Source organism: Ceratotherium simum, chromosome 20 (genome assembly GCF_057802395.1).
Source record: "Ceratotherium simum simum isolate JZ-2026a chromosome 20, ASM5780239v1, whole genome shotgun sequence".
NCBI lineage: Eukaryota > Metazoa > Chordata > Mammalia > Perissodactyla > Rhinocerotidae > Ceratotherium > Ceratotherium simum.
The window spans coordinates 25,911,112-25,933,287 of NC_141919.1; the positions used below are offsets into that span (position 1 = coordinate 25,911,112).

Here is a 22,176-nt window from a genome sequence, read left to right on the forward strand (position 1 = left end):
AATTGATTGAACCCAGACAATCTGAGTCCACACTTAACCACTATACATGCAGCTGCCTAACAGATTTTCAAATTCCTGATCTACTTTGCCTAGAGAGGAGGAGGAGGGTCCCCTGCCAGTAAGGAATCCACACTCTGCATCACCTTCTTGTTCACCTATATGACCTCCACTCCTGGCAATGACTTAGAGACAATAAGGAAGAACATGTTTTCTTTTTCACACGAGTACTGATTTTAGCATAATAGTTGAGGGTTGAAATTTACAGGCTCTATCTGGTGCAACCTCCTTAGCAATGGCATGATGGTGATGATGGTGAGGTCAATAAATGGATTTAACGCTAGGATTTTTCTAGAATCATTGCACTAAAGAAAAAAGAAAATTATTAACTAAAAGTTAATAATTAAAAAAAATATATTTTTTCTGCTTACTTTACAAATTAAGCCTTCACCCAGCAAGAAAACAGATTATATTAAAAAAAAAAAAAATTCTTGACCTTAGCAGGAAAAGTGGTGGGCGGGGGGGAGCTGTTAGGATACCAAGTGAAATAAAACAAAATATGGAAATACAAAGAAAAAGTTACATTTTAGTGGAGGAATAAATCTAATTCTTAATGAATTAATAAATTAAGAGAAAATAAACGAAAGTGAATGATTTGCCTGACCTACACATGTAACTCATTCGCACGTCCTACAGTATTTATGAAAAGAAATTGGACACTGGGATGAAATAAACAAGAGAGAATTAGCATCGTGCAGGGACTAAGAGTGCAAACTTTGAAGTCCAACAGGCCAGCATGAGAATCCCTGCTCCATCACTCACCAGCTCTGAGACTCCAAGCACATTTCTTTTTTTTTTTCCCGAGGAAGATCGGCCCTGAGCTAACATCTGCCAATCCTCCTCTTTTTTTTTTTTTTTGCTGAGGAAGACTGGCCCTGGGCTAACATCCATGCCCATCTTCCTCCACTTTATATGGGACGCCACCACAGCATGGCTTGACAAGCGGTGCATCGGTGTGCACCCGGGATCTGAACCGGCGAATGCCGGGCTGCCACAGCGGAGCACGCGCACTTAACCACTTGCGCCACGGAGCTGGCCCCCTCCAAGCACATTTCTTTTTTTTTTTTTTTTTTTTTAATTTTTGTTTATTGCAGTAACATTGGTTTATAACATTGTAAAAATTTCAGGTGTACATCATTGTACTTCTATTTCTGCATGGACTACATCATGTTCACCACCAAAATACTAATTACAACCCATCACCACACACATGTACCGAATTATCCCTTTCACCCTCCTCCCTCCCCTTCCCTCTGGTAACCCCCACTCCAATCTCTGTCCCTATGTGTTTGTTTATTGTTGTTCTTATCTACTACTTAATGAAGGAAATCATACGGTATTTGACCTTCTCCCTCTGACTTATTTCACTTTGCATTATACCCTCAATGTCCATCCATGTTGTCACAAATGGCTGGATTTCGTCGTTTCTTATGGCTGAGTAGTATTCCATTGTGTATATATACCACAGCTTCTTTATCCATTCGTCCCTTGATGGGCACTTAGGTTGCTTCCAAGTCTTGGCTATTGTGAATAAGGCTGCAATGAACACAGGGGTGCATGTACCTTTGCAAATTGGTGTTTTCAAGTTCTTTGGATAAATACCCAACAGTGGAATAGCTGGATCATATGGTAGTTCTATCGTTGATTTTTGAGGAATCTCCATACTGTTTTCCATAGTGGCTGCACCAGTTTGCACTCCCACCAGCAGTGTATGAGAGTTCCCTTCTCTCCACAACCTCTCCAACACATGTTGTTTCCTGTCTTGTTAATTATAGCCATTCTGACAGGCGTGAGGTGATATCTCATTGTAGTTTTGATTTGCATTTCCCTGATAGTTAGTGATTTTGAACATCTTTTCATGTGTCTGTTGGCCATCTGTATATCTTCTTTGGAGAAATGTCTGTTCAGGTCTTTTGCCCATTTTTTAATTGGGTTGGTAGTTTTGTTGTTGAGATGCATGAGTTCTTTATATATTTTGGAGATTAAGCCCTTATCAGATGTATGGTTTGCAAATATCTTCTCCCAATTGTTAGGTTGTCTTTCGTTTTGTTGATGGTTTCCTTTCCTGTGCAGAAGCTTTTAGTTTGATGTAGTCCCATTTGTTTATTTTTTCTATTGTTTCTCTTGCCTGGTCAGATGTGGTGTTTGAAAATGTGTTGCTAAGACTGATGTCAAAGAGCGTACTGCCTATGTTTTCTTCTAGAAGTTTCACAGTTTCAGGTCTTACATTCAATCCATTTGGAGTTAATTTTTGTGTATGGTGTAAGGTAAGGGTCTACTTTCATTTTTTTGCATGTGGCTGTCCGGTTTTCCGAACACCATTTGTTGAAGAGACTTTCTTTTACCCATTGTATGTTCTTGGCTCCTTTGTGGAAGATTAGCTGTCCATAGATGTGTGGGTTTATTTCTGGGCTTTCGATTCTATTCCATTGATATGTGTGTCTTTTTTTGTGCCAGTACCATGCTGTTTTGGTTACTATAGCTTTGTAGTATATTTTGAAATCAGGGAGTGTGATACCTCCAGCTTTGTTCTTTTTTCTCAGGATTCCTTTAGCTATTCGGGGTCTTTTGTTGTTCCATATAAATTTTAGGATTCTTTGTTCTATTTCTGTGAAAAATGTTTTTGGAACTTTGATAGGGATTGCATTGAATCTATAGATGGCTTTAGGAAGTATGGACATCTTAACTATGTTAATTCTTCCAATCCAAGAGCACGGAATATCTTTCCATTTCTTTGTGTCCTCTTCAATTTCTTTCAGCAATGTTTTATAGTTTTCGTGTACAGATCTTTCACCTCTTTGGTTAAGTTTATTCCTAGGTATTTTATTCTTTTGTTGCAATTGTAAATGGGATGGTATTCTTAATTTCTCTTTCTGCTACTTCGTTGTTAGTGTACAGAAATGCAACTGATTTTGTATGTTGATTTTGTATCCTGCAACTTTACCATATTCGTTTATTACTTCTAAAAGTTTTCTGGTGGATTCTTTAGGGTTTTCTATATATAAAATCATGTCATCTGCAAATAGTGACAGTTTCACTTCTTCCTTTCCAATTTGGATCCCTTTTATTTCTTTCTCTTGCCTGATTGCTCTGGCTAGGACTTCCAATACTATGTTAAATAGGAGTGGTGACAGTGGGCATCCTTGTCTGGTTCCTGTTCTTAGAGGGATAGCTTTCAGTTTTTCACCATTGAGGATGATATTAGCTGTGGGTTTCTCATATATGGTCTTTATTATGTTGAGGTACTTTCCTTCTATACCCATTTTATTCAGAGTTTTTATCATAAATGGATGCTGTATCTTGTCAAATGCTTTCTCTGCATCTATTGAGATGATCATGTGATTTTTATTCTTCATTTTATTAATGTGGTGTATTACATTGATTGATTTGCGAATGTTGAACCATCCCTGCATACCTGGAATAAATTCCACTTGATCATGGCGTATAATCTTTTTAACGTATTGTTGTATGCGATTTGCTAGTATTTTGTTGAGGATTTTTGCATGTATGTTCATTAGTACTATTGGCCTCTAATTTTCTTTTTTGTGTTGTCCTTGTCTGGTTTTGGTATCAGGGTAATGTCAGCTTCGTAGAATGAGTTAGGGAGCTTCCCTCCCCTCCTCAATTTTTTGGAAGAGTTTGAGAAGGACTGGTATTAAGTTTTTTTGAATGCTTGGTAAAATTCACCAGCCAAGCCGTCTGGTCCTGTACTTTTGTTTTTAGGGAGGTTTTTGATTACTGTTTCGATCTCCTTACTGGTGATCGGTCTATTCAAATTCTCTACTTCTTCTTGATCCAGTTTTGGAAGGTTGTATGATTCTAAGAATTTATCCATTTCTTCCAGATTGTCGAATTGGTTGGCATATAGTTTTTCATAGTATTCTCTTATAATCTTTTGTATTTCTGAGGTGTCTGTTGTAACCTCTCCTCTTTCATTTCTGATTTTACTTATTTGTGCCTTCTCTTTTTTTTTTGGTGAGTTAAGTTAAAGGTTTGTCATTTTTGTTTATCTTTTCAAAGAACCAGCTCTTGGTTTTATTAATTTTTTCTATTGTTTTTTTGGTCTCTATTTCATTTATTTCTGCTCTGATTTTTATTATTTCCCTTCTTCTACTGATTTTGGGCTTTGTTTGTTCTTCTTTTTCCAGTTCCTTTAGGTGCATTGTTAGATTGTTTATTTGAGATTTTTCTTGTTTGTTGAGATAGGCCTGTATTGCTATAAACTTCCCTCTTAGAACTGCTTTTGCTGTATCCCATAAATTCTGGCATGTCGTATTTTCATTTTCATTTGTCTCCAGGTATTTTTGATTTCTTCTTTGATTTCTTCGTTAACCCAATCGTTGTTCAGTAGCATTTTGTTTAATCTCCATGTATTTGTGGCTTTTCTGATTTTCTTCCTATAGTTGATTTCTAGTTTCATACCGTTGTGGTCAGAAAAGATGGTTGGTATTATTTCAATCTTCTTAAATTTATGGAGACTTGTTTTGTGGCCTAATATGTGATCAATCCTGGAGAATGTTCCATGTGCATTTGAAAAGAACGTGTATTCTTCGGTTTTTGGATGGAATGCTCTGTATATATCTACTAGGTCCATCTGTTCTAGTGTGTCGTTTAAGGCCAATGTTTCCTTATTGATCTTCTGTTTGGATGATCTATCCGTTGGTGTAAGTGGAGTGTTAAAGTCCCCTACTATTATTGTGTTACTGTCTATTTCTGTTTTTATGTCTGTTAATAATTGCTTTATATATTTAGGTGCACCTACATTGGAGTGCGTAGATATTTACAAGTGTTATATCCTCTTGTTGGATTGTTCCCTTGATCATTATGTAATGCCCTTCTTTGTCTCGTTTTACAGTTTTTGTTTTAAAGTCTATTTTGTCTGATATGAGTACTGCTACCCCTGCTTTCTTTTCATTGCCATTTGCGTGGAGTATCTTTTTCCATCCCTTCACTTTCAGTTTGTGAGTGTCTTTAGGTCTGAAGTGTGTCTCTTGTATGCAGCATATATATGGGTCTTGTTTTTTATCCAGTCAGCCACCCTATGCCTTTTAATTGGAGCATTTAGTCCATTGACGTTTAAAGTAGCTATTGATAAGTATGTACTTACTGCCATTTTTAACTTTTTTTTTTTTCCCTCAGTGTTTTAGTAGTCCTTCTCTGTTCCTGACTTCTTCTATACAGTATTGGTGGTCACTTTAGTTTGACCTCTGTCTGAAAGCTGGACTCTTTAACTACCCTCCTCCCTCCTTTTGTTTTTGATATCATATCCAACTTCTTTTTGTGCATTTGTATCCATTACGTTCTAATCGTGGAAATAGATAATTTTTCCTATTTGTGGTCTTCTCTTTTCCCCTTAAATCAGTCCCTTTAACATTTCTTGTAACACTGGTTTCTTGGTGACAAACTCCTTTAATTTTTGCTTGTCTGGGAAATTTTTGATCTCTCCTTCCATTTTGAACGATAACCTTGCTGGGTAGAGTATTGTTGGCTGTAAGTTTTTGCCTTTTAGCAGTTTAGATTTATCGTGCCTTTCTCTTCTAGCCTGTAAGGTTTCTGCTGAGAAGTCAGCTGATAGCCTTATGGGGTTTCCTTTGTATGTAACTTGACATTCTCTTGTGGCTTTTAGGATTCTCTCTTTATCTTTAATTCTGGACATTTTGATTATGATGTGTCTTGGTGTGGGCCTCTTTGGGTTTATCTTGTTTGGGGCTCTCTGTGCCTCCTGTACCTGGATGTCTGTTTCCTTCCTTAGGTTAGGAAGTTTTCATCTATTATTTCTTGAAATAGATTCTCTGCCCCCTTGTCTCGCTCTTCTCCTTCCGGGACACCTATAACACGGATGTTAGTGCGCTTGATGTTGTCCCAGAGGTCCCTTAGACTGTCCTCACTCTTTTTAATTCTTTTCTCTTTTACCTGTTCACCTTGGGTAATTTCTTCTAGTCTTTCTTCCAGCTCACAGATCCGTTCTTCTGTATCCTCTACTCTGCTTTTGAGTCCCTCTAATGAATTTTTCATTTCCAGTATTGTATTCTTCATTTCTGATTGGTTCTTTTTATATCTTCCATTTCTTTGTTGACATTCTCACTGAGTTCATCTATTCTTCTCCCCAGATCAGTTAGCATCCTTAACACTCTTAGTTTGAACTCTCTGTCGGGTAGGTTGCTCATTTCTGTTTCACTTAGTTCCTTTTCTGGGGTTTTGTCCTGTTCCCTTACTTGGAATGTATTCTTTTGCCTCCTCATTTTGCCTCTTTCCCTGTGCTTGTGTCTATGTATTAGGTAGGTCAGCTCGTCTCCTGCTCTTGGATAGGTGACCTTATGTAAGTGATGGCTTAGGAGGCTTCCAGTGTGCTTCCCTCAGTTCTCAATGTTCCAGGGTGACCCCTATGTGGGCTACGTGTGTGCTTCTATTGTGGCCTGTTAGCTCTCCCTATAGGCGCCCAGGAGGCTGAGTTATGCTCCTGGCCAGCTGTTGTAATGCTCAGCTGCTTGTAGTTGTTGTGGGCCCTTCAGTCTCTTTATCAGGTGTGAGAGCCCCAGCACAGTTGGCTGCAAGTTCTAATACCACATCTGTGTTGCAGTATTTCTTTTAAGTGAGTAGGCCCCAGCGTGGCAGGTTGTTAGGCTCAGGGCCTTAGAATTGCTGTAAACCTCTAGCCTATTAGGTCTCTTGTCAGCTCTCTGAGGATTGCAGCTGGGTGGGGCTGGCCTCAGGCACAGGAGCACCCAATTGTTTCAGGCTTTGGAAGGTGGGGCAAACCTCCTATGTGGGTCTTTGAGAAGCACAAGTCTTCTGCAGCTGACAAGCCCTGCCGCCCACAGGTCCACACACACAGTCAACACAGTCCTGCCCCGTGTGAGCGCCCCGACCTCCCCAAGCGGACCCAGTCTCTCCACGGCGGGAGCCCCACACACTCCGCCACCACCCCACACTCTCCACCCGCTCCTTGTGCACACCCTGCCCCGCTCAAGTCAGCTCAGTTGCCAGGCTGCAGAAAATCCAGTCACCAATCTATGCAGGCCCACACGTTGCCTGAGGGTTTGTTGTTAGGTGGGGCCAGTCTCTAGGGTGGGCTGCCTGCCCTGGCTGAGCTGGATTAAATCGGTGCTCTAGCGGGTGGAGCAGACCCTGGGCTAGCAGGTCTCAGGGAAAACTCCAATGGTGTCTGTGTCAGCACGCTCACACCAGGCCACAACAATGGCCGCCGCCAATGTCCCAGTCCCTGGAGAGGTCTCACCCCTCACCGAGATGCACTCAGGGCCTATTAGGTGAGTCTCTTGTCACCAAAGCAGTGTGCACCTTTCTTTCTGGTGATTTTAGGATGCTTTCTGGAACGGGTGAGTTTGTGCGCGGGCCCTTTAAGAGCCAGTTTTAGTTTCTTTGTGAACCGGGTTTTCTGGGGGTGCTACCCAATGCTTTAGTAGCAGCAAAGTCAGATATTATGCCGCTGGTCTCGATTGTGCTGGGTCCACACAATGCCCACAGCGGGGGTGCTCCCCGGCTCAGGGCCCCGCGCCTCCAGGGAGGCTGCGTACCTGTGAGCTGCTCCCGGCGGCCATGAAGCTGGCGGCTTGTGAAGGCGGCGTTTTTCCTCTCCGGAAGGGAGTCTCTGCCTCTTCCACCCCAGTTAGGATTGTCCGTTGTTGCAGGAGTTCCTCTTATCCAGTTTTCAGCTCTGTCTCAGGGGTAATTTTTCCACGAGTAGTTGTAAATTGGCTGTGTCCACGGGAGGAGGTGAGTTCAGAGTCTGCCTATGCCGCCATCTTGACTCCCTCCCAGCCAAGCACATTTCTTAAACTCTCTATGCCAGCTTCCCCTTCGGTAAAATGCAGAAAAGAATAGTAGCCGTCTTGCAGGGTTAAGGAGGATTGAAGAAGATAATCCAGGTAACGAACTCAGCACAGTGCCGGGCATCTAGTGAGTGCGCAATGAACGTCGGCTACTGTTAAAACTTCGGCAAATGGTTTTATTTTGCTTTATAGAACATTTGAGAGAAACTGAGCTCCTCTATCTTTTTACAGATTGTTTAAAATATACTTCAATTAACTTCATTGTAAGAATTGGTACTTTAACGCGTGAGGATCTTTCCCAGCAGTTTTAAAGCCCTTTCTCTGATGATCACCTGTATTTATGAATAATTATAAACACAACTTCCTATAGGCTCTTCTCCCTACTTATGCCCATAACAGAGATAACATCAGAGAAAATATAAGAAAGTGTTTCTCCTTGTCTTGATACTTAGCTGGATACCAGCCCAGTGTTTGTAGATGGCTTTTATTTAATAGAAAACTCAGGCAAACTAAAGTTAATATAAAGAGCATCCCACACCTTATTCTCATCAGTTTTTATCCCCTTTCAGCTTCTGAAGAGCAATATCCCAATAACTCAAAATAATAAAGGCGAGGATATCACAAGTACCATAGATATAAGTGAATCTCTCTGAGGAAAAAAAAATGGTGTCAGTGATATTCACCAAACCCTCAAAGATTATGGAGGGCTTAAAGTTATGGCTCTAGGAATTCCGATTAGGACAACTTTTGATGAATGTCTCCTGTCTGAAGTATTAGAACTAGAAGTTGTGTCATTAGAAACTTCCTAGAAACACGGGTCCTGCATGTTACATATTCTGCACAGTACTCTCAACAAAATGGAGACAATAACACTTTATTAACTTATAATAATTGTAATTTATGGGGCAATAACAGAAATGCTGAGTATTAAATATGCTTTTTATAATTCACAAAGATGTGGCCCTTAAGACGGAGGTCATCCAAGTGACACACAAGGTGAGAAAATTGTCAGAGTTGCTGCAGAGTTAGAAATCATCACAGATAACATCAAAATGAACATTTTGCATTTGGTTTCAGATAATGCCCCCAAAACAGTTAGATTATCAACTGAATAACTGACGTGTCTTTGCAGATCCTTCAATAATATCAGTCTGTGAACTTCTGTCAGTTTTCCCTCCTTTAAGTGGAGACCATAATACCTGCCTTGGCTGACTTGAGAATTGTTACGAGGAAAATAAGATTTCATACGAAAAATCAAAACGGCAGAATAAATGAGAAGTAGCATTATTACTATTACTTCTCTTTTTTTACCGTTATTATTAGTAAAATAATAGCTATGATTAAATAAATTGATATCAAATCTTTCTGTTAACTTGCATTATGAGGAGGTAAAAAAAAAAAAAAAAGCAACCTTTTTATAACTATGTGACAGTGTGACTATGGCAATGATTTAGCCTGATTAGGTAAGACTCTCACTGCTCACATCAACAGTGGAAATTAGTATAATTTGGTACTCGGATTCTGATTCTGATTCCGGGGCATCTAAACAGGGGTGCTAAAACAGAACAACAGGAGTACTAACCAAGAGGAAGCGATGTGCCCAAGAGCAAGCCCTGCCAGGAATAAAATGTTCAGGTCCCAAGAATTTCTCTCCCAACAGAAGCCCAGCTGGGCTCAGATCACTTACCGGAAAACCTGCAACCGTCTTCATGAGCACCTCCCTACACATCCCAGGGTGTGAAGGTGTCAGCTTGGGCTCAGGGAACAGAAAATCCCGTGTGTTTTCTTCATAGTAGGCCAACTCTGCCCATACTTGAAAGAATGGAGAAAAGGCATAAGTACATTTATGTTCTGAAAATGATGTATCGACATCCCTGAGTTGAACAAAACCAAAGCTTAGATGGGTGACGGCAGAGATGGCACTCAGATAAAAATAGACATTTTGACCACAGCACCTGTAATTCAAGAGATGGATGACTTCTACTACTTTTTATCTCATGGATAATTTTTAAAAGCCCTCCCAAGTCATAACAGAGAAGAAAGACTATTTAAAGAATTGCTCCACAAAACAAACAGGAAAATTTCTTTCCTTCCATCCATCCATCCATCCATCCATCCATCCATCCATCCATTCTTTCCTTCAACAACTGTCTTCTAAGGACATACTGTGGGCCAGGTCCTAGGGATGGAACAGGAACAAGGCAGACAAGGCCCCGTTCGTGCAAAGGTTACAGTGTAGACTAGGGTTCAATGTGGAGTGATACAGGGATGTGTCAGTGTTCCAAAGGCCCAGAGAACAGCCAGAGCTGTGGTTCTCAGCAGTGCTGGTACTAACCCCAGAGACATTTCGGAAATTTGTGGGGATATTTCATGGGCAGGAGCCAAAGGTGCTAGAGGGTCCTGCAATGCTCATGACACTCCTACACGACTTTCTAATGTCCTACCCGATATTCTTTCAGGTGAGAAACCCTTTTATAATGGTCTGAGCCTGGGACCTAACTGTTACATATAAACACAAAGCACTTTTCACATGATTTTAAAATACACTGAATTTTCAGGAATGCCGGTACCAATTAAGTTAAGGAACAACTGTGCTTTGTTTAGATCTTTACCAAGACCCTTCTGGCATTTTGAAAATCATGTCACATCTAAATACTTCATGTTGTTCAACATTTACATATTGATATATATATTTATTTTAAATCACTTTACTTTTATTTCTCCATTATATTACAGCTGGAATATTATATTGATTTTTGCAATGATTTGTGTAAGTTGGTTATATTAACTATGAATATTATTTCAGTATGGTAAGAGAGATGCTACAAAATACTCATTCCCGAAAGAAGATCTTGAGTCTAATAGGATTGAGAATCACTGAGCTGAAGGATGGAGAAGCTGCCATCTGAGCCCTCCTTGTCTACACAGCAGGTCTTACACAAGTAGCTTGCATTGAGAGTGGCCTCTGTGCAGAGCACCAAGACAAAAGTCACTGTAGTCAATGAGGCAGCTTCACTGTTTGGTGACTGTCATTTTGTTTGTGACAAGAATTCTGATGAGGGCATTTTTGGTACCTCAACTATAGAAAATAATTGATTTTACATCAAATAATGGATTTTACATCAAAAGATGAATTAATTTCTTCCAACTTATTTCATTTAATATGAATGTTTTGGTTCTAATAAGGAAAAGATGAAAGCACAAAAGAAAGTATTCCATATTTTTCATCATGACATCATTTCTTTCCACTCTTCCCCTCTCAGACTCTCCAGCCACAAAGGACTGATGATGGTCCTTCCCTCCTCTGCTATGTACTTCCTCAGCTTATGACCATTCCTTCCAAAATGTCCTTTCTTCCTTCTCATCCTGTTGAGATTGTATTCATCATAACAGGTCCAAAACAGAACTCTTGATTTTTTCCCCACAAATCAGCTTTCCCCTAGCCTTCTCATCAGAGGAACCAGCACCAGTTGCTCAAGTCAAAAATCTAGGATTTATCCTTGATTCCACTCCTTCTTTTACTCCTTACATCAATCCATTAGCAAGTCCTACTGACTCTACTTTCAAAATAAAGCCAAAATCTGTCCCCTTCTCTCCATCTTTATAGCTACCACCCTGGCCCAAGCCCCCACCACCTCTCCTGGACTACTGCCATGGCCTCCTAGCTGGTCTACCCGTTTCCATTCTTCCTGCACTCAAACCTATTCTCCACATATGTGATGTTATAAATACATCAGACTGTGCTTGTCACCTGCTTAAAACTTTCCAATAGGCTTCCCATCACATTAGAATAAAATCTAAGCATTTTCAAGACTCTATAATGAGGCCTCTAATCACCTCTCCTACTTCACTTATTACCTCTCTCCTCCTTGATCATTCCATGTCATCCCTGCTGCCCTTCTTGCTTTTCCCTCAAACACATCAAGTTCGCCTCGACCTTAGAGGTTTGTCCCACTGTTCTCCCTGTGATGTTCATTCCCCAGATCTCTGCATGGCTGGCTCCCTCCTATAGAATGCTGGGCCTTGGTTTAAATGTCATCTCATCAGAAAGGCAGCAACCCAACCTAAAGGAGCCTGCCACTTTTTCATCACCCTGTTTTACTTTCAGTCTAATAATTACCTCTAACTGATATTTTTGTTCATGTATATATGATCTGCTTCCACGAATGCTCTGTGAAAGTAGTGACTCTGTCTGTTCTGTTCTTTATTATATTTCTGGGAGGGCTGTCCCTAGAAAGGTGTGAGCTCAGGGCAGTTCAACTAGTACATGGCCCGGCCAAGCCAATCTCACCTGAAAAGGGGCCATACTGTCTGCATCTTTCTTAGGCCCCTTGAGATGTCATTAAAGGCAGACATTTTAAAATTGAGTTTCAATGATGTTCAGAAAAGAATGATAAAGGGCAGCATTTTACACCCTGCCCCTCAGCCTGTGGAACAATGCCTGGTACATAGGGGTACTTGATAAGTGTTTCTTAGATGAATGAATGTGAACATTAAAACAAGATAACTTACTTAAGTGCCTGCTTACATTAGCCATTCAATAACCATTAGTTACCCTCTTTGAGACTCAGTTGCCACAACTGTAAAAAACGGGAGACAGACTAAATGTCTCTAAAATCTTTTCTCTTACCATTAATTTATTTTCAATAATTTCTTTTCACTCATACATTCAAGAAATATGCATTGAGAACCTACTACATGCCAGGAGTTCTAGACACCGGATGTATACTAGTGAACAAGGTGGATACAATTCCTGCCCTCCTGGAGAGTAGAATCTACAAGTGCTAAACACTTATACACAGAAACGTACCATTTAAATTGATGGTAAAGAGAAGGTGGGGAGGCAGGTGGGAAGGTTAGTGGAATTCTAAGACCAATCTACTTCATTTACTAGTCTCATCCTGGCCTCCCTTTCTATCAATGCTCCTTTTACAATGCTCCCCATGAAGGGCATGACCTCCCCATCTTTACTGGCCCAGAGAGATTTCCTCTATTCAGAGATCTCAGAAGTACAGTTTGAAAATGGGAAGTGATGTGACAATTTCCTTACCCATCACTAGCAACAAAATATAACTTTCTACTGAAGCCTATAGTACAGTGGTTAAGAACTCAGTTTCTAAGTTCAGACAGAGCTGGGTTCAAACCCCTGCTCTAGCATTTACCAGCTATGTGACCTTGAGCAAATTACATAACCTCCTTATGTAAGTTTCCTCTTCAGGAAAATATAAAAGTCATAATAGTACCTGCCCCTTAGGGCTATTGTGAGGACAAATGACAAACACATATGAAGTGCATACCATAGTGTCTGCCACTGCCTGCCATTATCATGACAGCTCTGTGACACCAGCCCAGCAGTGGTCTCAGCCCCATTCTGGTCTCTATGAATGTCATGTGTTTTCAACCATATGCTCCTACTGGGAACAAACACCTTGATGCATGGTATGATGCTCTACACAGTGGGCGTTTCTTTTTTCCTTTCATGTTTTCGGCTAGTTCTTGTCACTGTATCCAAAATGATACTGCTAAATTACTATTCCTATATTAAGAAGAATCCAGATGAAAATAAGAGATCAGAGAATTGGAGGCAAACTCATCCACTATCTTTGGAATCACAGGAATAAGAGACTGAAATAGGGTTAGAGAAATAGAAGGCTGTGAAGATTCTCAATTCTGTCTCTCTGGTTTAGTCATTTTCTAGAGATTTAAACTGCCACCCAGTGTGAAAATGTCACCACACCAAGGGGATATTACAGCAAGAGCCTAGGTTATAAATAACAAATAAAAATATACACAAACTGAGCAGGTCTCACAGGCCAAGTGAAATGTCTGAAAGAACTCAGTGTTCTTAATAGGCTAATGGTGCAGGCAGGGACATCACCAATGCCATCAATGAAAAACTTCTCCCCAAAAAAGGAAACAAATGAAACTTCAAGAGAAATAATAATTTTAATAATATTGGTTCGAGAAGTATCTAACATTCATAGAGCATATCAGAATTGACAGCTTGCTTCGCAATATGGGGTCTCATTTGATTCCTCTTTATAGATAAGGAGGACACTGAGGCTCTGAGAGTTGAAGACACTTGTCATGATGCCACATGGCAAAGAAGGAATTCAAAACCAGATCACCTGAGGAAGGAGTTCTGTCCTTGCTGATGCCCAGTAAACATCACTCTGAGGTATAAAATCAATGTCTGATTCAGGGAACGGGTGGCCACTAAAAGTAGCATTTTACAGCTGGACTGAATATACATGAGTTATCCCAAAGTAGAGGTTTTTATTTAAAAGGTCAATAAAAAGAAAGCACCAAGCTCACCATCAATCAGGATTATGCTGCCCCCCAGTGTCCAACTGCTTTTTCCCACCTTTGCAAAATGAAAAACCAGTCTTTATTGCTTCTAAGCCAAATCATTGGACCTCTTCGTTCATTACAAGAAAAGCTGTACACAAATGTGAGGTATTTGTATCATTAACTTAATGATCATAATATGTCTTTTAACTATAATAAGTGTGTTTGAAAGTAATGCAAAAAAATATCAAACAATAAAGTAATATCTACAGCAAAATGAAAAGGTAACAATTCAGCCAATGAAGAATTGGTCCCTGAGAACCTAAATGTGCCCCATGTGACCCCACAGTGCAGTACACATGAGACTTTAAGCAAATCATTTTTCCTTAATCATCTGGTATCAAGACCCAGCAGATCATGAGGGCTCACCGTCACCACTCTGTGCCTGGTGCCCCGGGGTGATACCAGGAAGTGGCACAGTGTAGGGCATGTTCTGAGTACACCTTCAATAAACATATGTTGGAGAAATTAATGCACCAATCTGTAATGCATCTGAAGCTGAACAAAATTAATTATTTTGAGAAATTCAAATTTAATTCCACTAAAATTACAATCTGAAGTTGAAGGACTGTAGACAAAATGAAAACAAGTATAATAAAGCCTCCATTTTGCATCTGATTAACTTCTACGTTATAACCAGTATGCATGCACCTAGCTTCAATATTCTCTAATCTTCACGGTTTTGAACTATTCTTGCAACCTTCTCACAGATGGATTTCTGATCATGTGAAAAACATACGGCAGTCTAAGATACATTAAATTTTAAAAAGCAAGTTGCAGAATATGTATATTCAACCTATATATACTAAGTATACATGTGCTAAATACTAGATATATTTAGTATATATGTATATGTGTATATATACGTATATATGTACATATTTTAGGGTTGGTTGAATAAACTAAGTGCATTATACATACTAAATGCATTTTAAAAGGTCTAAAAAGATACATAATTTATTAATAGTAATTATTGTTGGGGTTGTTGACGAATGTGGCTTTTGACTTTTCGTTTTATATAATTTTGTGTTAGCTAAAATTTTTACAGTGAGAATATTTAGGCATTGGATAATTTTTTAAAAATTCATGTAAAATTAAATAAGACCCAAATGGGTCTATTCTATTTTATTCTTCTATTTTATTAGTATTCTATTCTATTTTATTAGTATAATAAAATGTAACTTGCCAGTTAGCAGTGATACATGTTTGAACATAAAACTGGGTCAAATAAGAAAAAAAAACTTATGGAAAAAAAACTAAATGCCCTGATTTTAGCCTGTCATTTTTAGGCTGAAAAAGATTCAGTTAGAATTTCAGAAAAGCAGGTAGGAGACATCTCTGATCTTCCCTCTGTTCTGCCTTCCTAAGAAAGCACTGACATACACAAGAGTGTCTATGCCTACATCCACTGAGAGTGGGGTCCTTGACTGTTTTCAGGGCCTGCCTCTACCAACAAACCAAGAGGCAGAAAAAGAACCAGACTCTGGGTCCACTCCACTCCTCTGGGGCCCTTGACCTGCTCCAGGAACAGCCCCAGCAGGCAGGGCTATGATCCCCATAAAAGCCTCCACAGCCACCTCTGCTTTAGCTGAGGCGTCTGCCAGGCTCATCTTCCTTCTCCCATGCTTTCTTAAGAAAAAGAAAAATTCATAAAATAAAATATCAAAATAAGGCAACAAAACAGGGGAAATACATACGTATTGAGCATAACTGATTAAAAACTTTGGTAAAAATATCAGGAATTTGTACTAAAATGCAAGGTTAACATCCAGACATCATTCCACAAGTAATCAAAGGACACTGACAGTCATGTTATACAGAAGGAAAGAAAGAAAACAAATCATAACACAGGAAAATGAAAATGTTTAAGAAGTAAATTTTAGAGTGACATCAGCAACACAGTAGAGTGAGCTGTTCCCTTTATCTCTCCCCACTTTGAACTACAACTAAATGGACATTCATTGATCAATAGAGGATACCCACACAGCACAACAGGATGCCTGAGAGACGCACACAGCTATCCATCTGAAGGTGAATGGAGTGGGCCTCCAGGAAGTAGAGGAGATAAGTGAGCACTCCCCGATCCCTCCCCAGCAGTCCTGTGCACATGCACAAATGCTTTCCCAGCCTGGAGCACCCATAGTACAGCTGCAGTCCCACAAGTGGGAACACACCTTGGCACGACTGTAGGAAGAGGCAGAAGCAGCCCTGAGCCCATGCACAAACACTTTCCCAGCCAGCGGCAGAGCCCACCAGGCCACTGCAGTCCCAACAAGTGGACCAGACTGGGACCCCACAAAGAAGCCCCACCCACCAAGCACAGTGGCCAGCATGACCACAAGAAGAGGTGGTGGCAGCACTGAGCCCGCCCACGAATGCTTTCCTGGCTGATGGGACTGCCCACCATACCCCCACAAGTTGCAGCAGATGAGCTGGGATCAGAAACACAGCTCCTGCTTTCCCCTAGCGGTAGCAGGTGGAATCTGTGACCTGATACTACCACAGATGCACCGGCAAAGGATTAGTTCATCAAACACCATGAGACACTGTGACCAGAAACCAGGCAAGGAAAGGGTTAATGAAAATCTGATCCATAACTAAACATAGTCTGTCAAATGTTTTCCAGACAAGGAGGAAACTAAATATGCTGTTTATCAGAAGTTAATGTCCTTGTTTTCACAGGTGTTGCCATCCTAGAGCAAAACTTACATGGTTGCAGCAGGACCCCTGCAAATTGCTCCAGCTCTAAACGGCATGTTGCATTGAACCTGTTATGTAATGGCACTGAACTTGTTATGTAATGGCCTGCACATGCCCGCTGACCAGGCCCAGTTGTTACACAGCTGTAACATATCCTCTGCACTCTGGTATATAAAACCTCCACCTGCATTAAGCTCAGGGAGTCACTGCTTTGGGAGCTACCCCAGTGTTCTCCATTGCTTGTGCAAGCAATAAATCTTTTTCTTCATCCACTTCAGCCTTGGTTGATCAGCCTCGGTTGTACTTTTCGGCTCTGCACTCACCAAGAGATGAACCCATTGAGTCCAGTTTCAAAGCTACAGCAACAATTCAGAGTAGTAGGAAAATGACAACTCTCCAGAAACCAACCCTGAAGTTACAGAAATTTACAATCTAAATGACACAGAATTTGAAATAGCTGTCATAAAGAAACTCAACAAGTTACAAGAAAATTCAGAAAGACAGTTCAATGAGCTCAGGAATAAAATTAATAATAAGAAATACCTCACCAAAGAGATTGAACTACAAAAATAAAAAAAAACAAGGAGAAATCCTGGATGAGAAGAACACAATTGATGAGATAATAAATAATCTAGAGGGGCCAGCCTGGTGGCATAGCAGCTAGGTGCACATGCTCTGCTTCGGTAGCCCGGGGTTCGCAGGTTTGGATCCCAGGTGAGCACTGACACAGCACTTGTCAAGCTATGCTGTGGCGGCATCCCATATAGAGTAGAGGAAGATGGGCACAGATTAGCCCCAGGCCAATCTTCCTCAGCAAAAAGAGAAGGATTGGCATTGGATGTTAGCTCAGGGCTAATCTTTCTCACAAAAAAGAAAAATAATCTAGAATCCCTTAAAAACAGAGCTGAAGTTATAGAGGGAAGAACTAGTGCTTTAGAGAATAGAAATATACAAGTGCTTTAGGTGGAGGAGGAGAGAGAACTAAGATTGTTAAAAAGGAAGGAATTCTTTGAGAAATATCTGACTCAATTAGGAAAAGCAACATAAGGATTCCAGAGGGAGAAGAGGGGGAGAAAAGAGCACAGAGTTTGTTCAAAGAAATAATAGCTGAGTACTTCCCAAACATGGAGAAGGAACCAGACATACAAAGACATGAAGCCAATAGAACTCCTAATTACATCAATGCTAAAAGAGCTTCTCCAAAGCATATAATAGTAAAACTGGCAAAAATCAATGACAAAGAAAACTACTAAGGGCAGCAAGGTAGAAGAAAATAACCTACAAAGGAACCCTTATCAGGCTTTCAGTGGATTTCTCAGCAGAAACCTTACAGGCTAGGAGAGAATGGAATGATATATTCAAAATACTGAAAGACAGGGGTGGCCTGGTGGCATAGTGGTTAAGTTCACATACTCTGCTTTGGTGGCCCGGCATTTCCAGGTTCAGATCCCTGGCATGGACCTATGCACCACTCATCAAACCATCCTGTTGCAGCGTCCCATAGACAAAGTAGAGGCAAATGGGCACAGATGTTAGCACATGGCTAATCCTCCTCAGCAAAAAGAAGACTAGCAACAGATGTTAGCTTAGGGCCAATCTTCCTCACACACACACACAAAAAAAATACTGAAAGACAAAAATTTTCAGCCAAGAATACCCTATCCAGCAAAGCTATCTTTCAGATATGATGGAGATATAAAAGCTTTCCCAGATAAAAGTTGAGGGAGTTCATCACCACTAGAGCTCCCTGACAAGAAATGATCAAGGATGCCCTCATACTTGAAACAAAAAGGCAAAGGTATACAAAGCTTTGACCAAGGAAATAAATAGACAGACAAAAATCAGAAAACTGCAGCTCTTTTTCAGAACAGGGTAGCAAATACTCAATTATAACTTAAAAACTAAAGGGAAGGGAAGCATCAAAAGTAACTATAAACACTTCAACTTAGTCAAAAACTCACAACACTGAACAGAATAATTTGTGACAACAATAACTCAGAAGGGGAAGAGAAAAGAGATGGAAACTGCTTAGGCTAATGGAGATAAGAAGCTATCAGAAAATGGACTATCTCATCTACAAGATCTTTTATACAAACTTCACAGTAACCGCTAAACAAAAATCAGAGCAGAGCCAAAATTTATAGAAAACCACCAAAATGAAATGGCAGTCAGAAATACAAAGGAACAAAAATAATGGAAATATAGAACAACCAGAAAACAAGAGATAAATGTCAGTATTAAGCCCTCATATATCAATAAACACTCTAAATGTAAACAGACTGAATTCTCCAATCAAAAGACACAGAGTAGCTGGATGGATTAAAAAACAAGACCCAACAATATGCTGCCTCCAGGAAACACATCTCAGCTCTAAAGACAAACATAGGCTCAGAGCGAAGGGATGGAAGATGATGCTCCAAGCAAATGGCAAACAAAAGAAAGCAGGTGTTCCCATGCTTATATCAGACCAGGCAGACTTCAAGATAAAAAAGGGAATGAGAGACAAAGAGGGGAAGTATATAATGACAAAAAGGACTTTCCACCTAGAGGACATAACACTTATGAATATATATGCACCTAACAGAGGAGCACCAAAGTATATAAAGCAACTATTAACAGACCTAAAGGGAGAAATTAACAGCAACACAATAATAGCAGGAGACCTCAACACCCCACTTATATCAATGGATAGATCATCCAGACAGAAAGTCAACAAGGAAATAGTAGATTTAAATGAAATGCTTGAGCAGATGGACTTAATAGATACACAGCGAGAATTCCATCCAAAAACAGCAGGATACACATTCTTCTCATGTGCATATGGAACATTCTCAAAGACAGACCATATATGTTGGCAAATAAGGCAAGCCAAATAAATTAGGGAGATTGAAATCATAACAAGCATCTTTTCTCACCACAATGCTATGAAACTAGAAATCAACTACAAGAATAAAGCTGGGAAAGTGACAAATATGTGGAGACTAAACAACATGCTACTGAACAACCAATTGATCACTGAAGAAATAAAAGGAGAAATCAAAAAATATCTGGAAACAAATGAAAATGAAAATACACAATACCAACTCATACGGGATGCAGCAAAGGTGGTCCTAAGAGGGAAATTCATAGCAATACAGGCCCACCTTAACAAATAAGAGAAATCTCAAATAAGCAATCTTAAACTACACCTAAAAGAACCAGAAAAAGAAGAACAACCAAAGCCCAAAGTCAGCAGAAGAAGGGAAGTAATAAAAATTAGAGCAGAAATAAATGAAATAGAGACTAACAAAACAGTAGAAATGATCAATGAAACTAAAAGCTAGTTCTTTGAGAAGATAAACAAAATTGACAAACCCTTAGCCAGACTCAGTAAGAAAAAAAAGAGAGAAGGCTCAAATAAATAAAATTAGAAATGAAAGAGGAGAAATTACAATGGATACTGCAGAAATACAAATGATTATAAGAGAATACTATGAAAAACCATATGCCCACAAATTGTATAACCTAGAAGAAATGGATAAATTCTTAGACTCATACAACGTCCCAAAATGGAATCAAGTAAAGAGATCAAAACAGTAATCAAAAACCTCCCAAAAAACAAAAGTCCAGGACCAGATGGCTTCTCTGGAGAATTCTACCAAACATTCAAAGAAGATTTAATACCTATCCTTCTCAAAATATTCCAAAAAATGATGAAGATGGAGCACTTCCTAACATATTTTATGAGGCCAACATCACCAGGATCCCAAAGTCAGACAAGGACGGCACAAAGAACGAAAATTACAGGCCAATATTGCTGATGAACATACATGCAAAAATCCTCAACAAAATATTGTCAAACTGAATATAGCAATACATTAAAAGGATCATACACCACAATCAAGTGAGATTTATACCAGGGACGCAGGGATGTTCAACATCCACAAATCAATCAATGTGATACACCACGTTAACAAAATGAGGAATAAAAATCACATGATCATTGTAATAGATGCACAGAAAGCATTTGACAAGATCCAACATCCATTTATGATAAAAACTCTCAAGAAAATGGGTATAGAAGGAAAGTAACTCAACATAATAAAGGCCATATATGACAAACCCACAGCCAACATAATGGTGAAAAACTAAAAGCCATTCCTCTGAGAACAGGAATGAGACAATGGTGCCTACTCTTGCCACTCCTATTCAACATAGTACTGAAGGTCTTGGCCAGAGCAGTTAGGCAAGAAAAAGAAAAAAAAGGAATCCAAATTGCAAAGGAAGAAACGAAACTCTCGCTGTTTGTAGATGACATGATTCTATATAGAGAAAATCCTAAAGAATCCATCAGAAAACTATTAGAAATAATCAACAACTACAGCAAAGTTGCAGGGTACAAAATCAACGTTCAAAAATCAGTTGCTTTTCTATACACTAATTATGAACTACCAAAAAGAGAAATCAAGAATACAATCCCATTTACAATCGCAACAAAAAGAATAAAATATCCAGGAATAAACTTAACCAAATAGGTGAAAGACCTATACACTGAAAACTATAAGACATTATTGAAAGAAATTGAAGAAGATATAAAGAAATGGAAAGGTATTCCATGCTCATGGATTGGAAAAATAAACATAGTTAAAATATCCATATTACCTAAAGATTCAGTGCAATCCCAATCAGAATCCCCAATGACACTCTTCATGGAAATAGAACAAAGAATCCTAAAATTTATATGGAACAACAAAAGACCTCAAATAGCCAAAACAATCCTGAGAAAAAAGAACAAAGCTGGAGGCATCACAATCCCTCACTTCAAAATATACTACAAAGCTATAGTAATCAAAACAGCATGGTACTGCCACAAAAACAGACACACAGATCAATGGAACAGAATTGAAAGCACAGAAATAAAACCACACATCTATGAACAGCTAATCTTTGACAAAGGAGCCAAGAACCTACAATGGAGAAAGGAAAGTCTCTTCAATAAATGGTGATGGGAAAACTGGACAGCTACATGCAAAAGAATGAAAGTAGACCATTATCTTACACCATACACAAAAATTAACTCAAAATGGATTAAAGACTTGAATTTAAGACCTGACACCACAAAACTCTTGGAAGAAAATATAGGCAGTACATTCTTCAACATCAGTTTTAGCAGCATCTTGTCGAATACCATGTCTACTCAGGCAAGGGAAACAAAAGAAAAAATTACCAAATAGGACTACATCAGACTAAAAAGCTTCTTCAAGGCAAAGGAAACCAGAAACATAAACGAAAAGACAACTCA

General features: G+C 39.4%; 1 protein-coding gene and 1 long non-coding RNA gene across 2 annotated transcripts in view; one reads left to right on the forward strand and one right to left on the reverse strand.

The window, feature by feature from the left end:
- SPATA6L (spermatogenesis associated 6 like) overlaps positions 1–22,176 on the reverse strand; it is a 57,457-nt gene that overhangs the window by 21,720 nt on the left and 13,561 nt on the right. Inside the window, exon 5 of the mRNA XM_087444545.1 lies at positions 9,535–9,659. Coding sequence (XP_087300671.1) covers positions 9,535–9,659 — 125 coding nt within the window. The remainder of the gene's footprint in view (positions 1–9,534; positions 9,660–22,176) is intronic.
- The window catches only part of LOC147914383 (uncharacterized), a 36,443-nt gene continuing 21,418 nt past the window's right edge, over positions 7,152–22,176 (forward strand). Inside the window, exon 1 of the long non-coding RNA XR_015555432.1 lies at positions 7,152–7,325. This is a non-coding gene — a long non-coding RNA (uncharacterized LOC147914383). The remainder of the gene's footprint in view (positions 7,326–22,176) is intronic.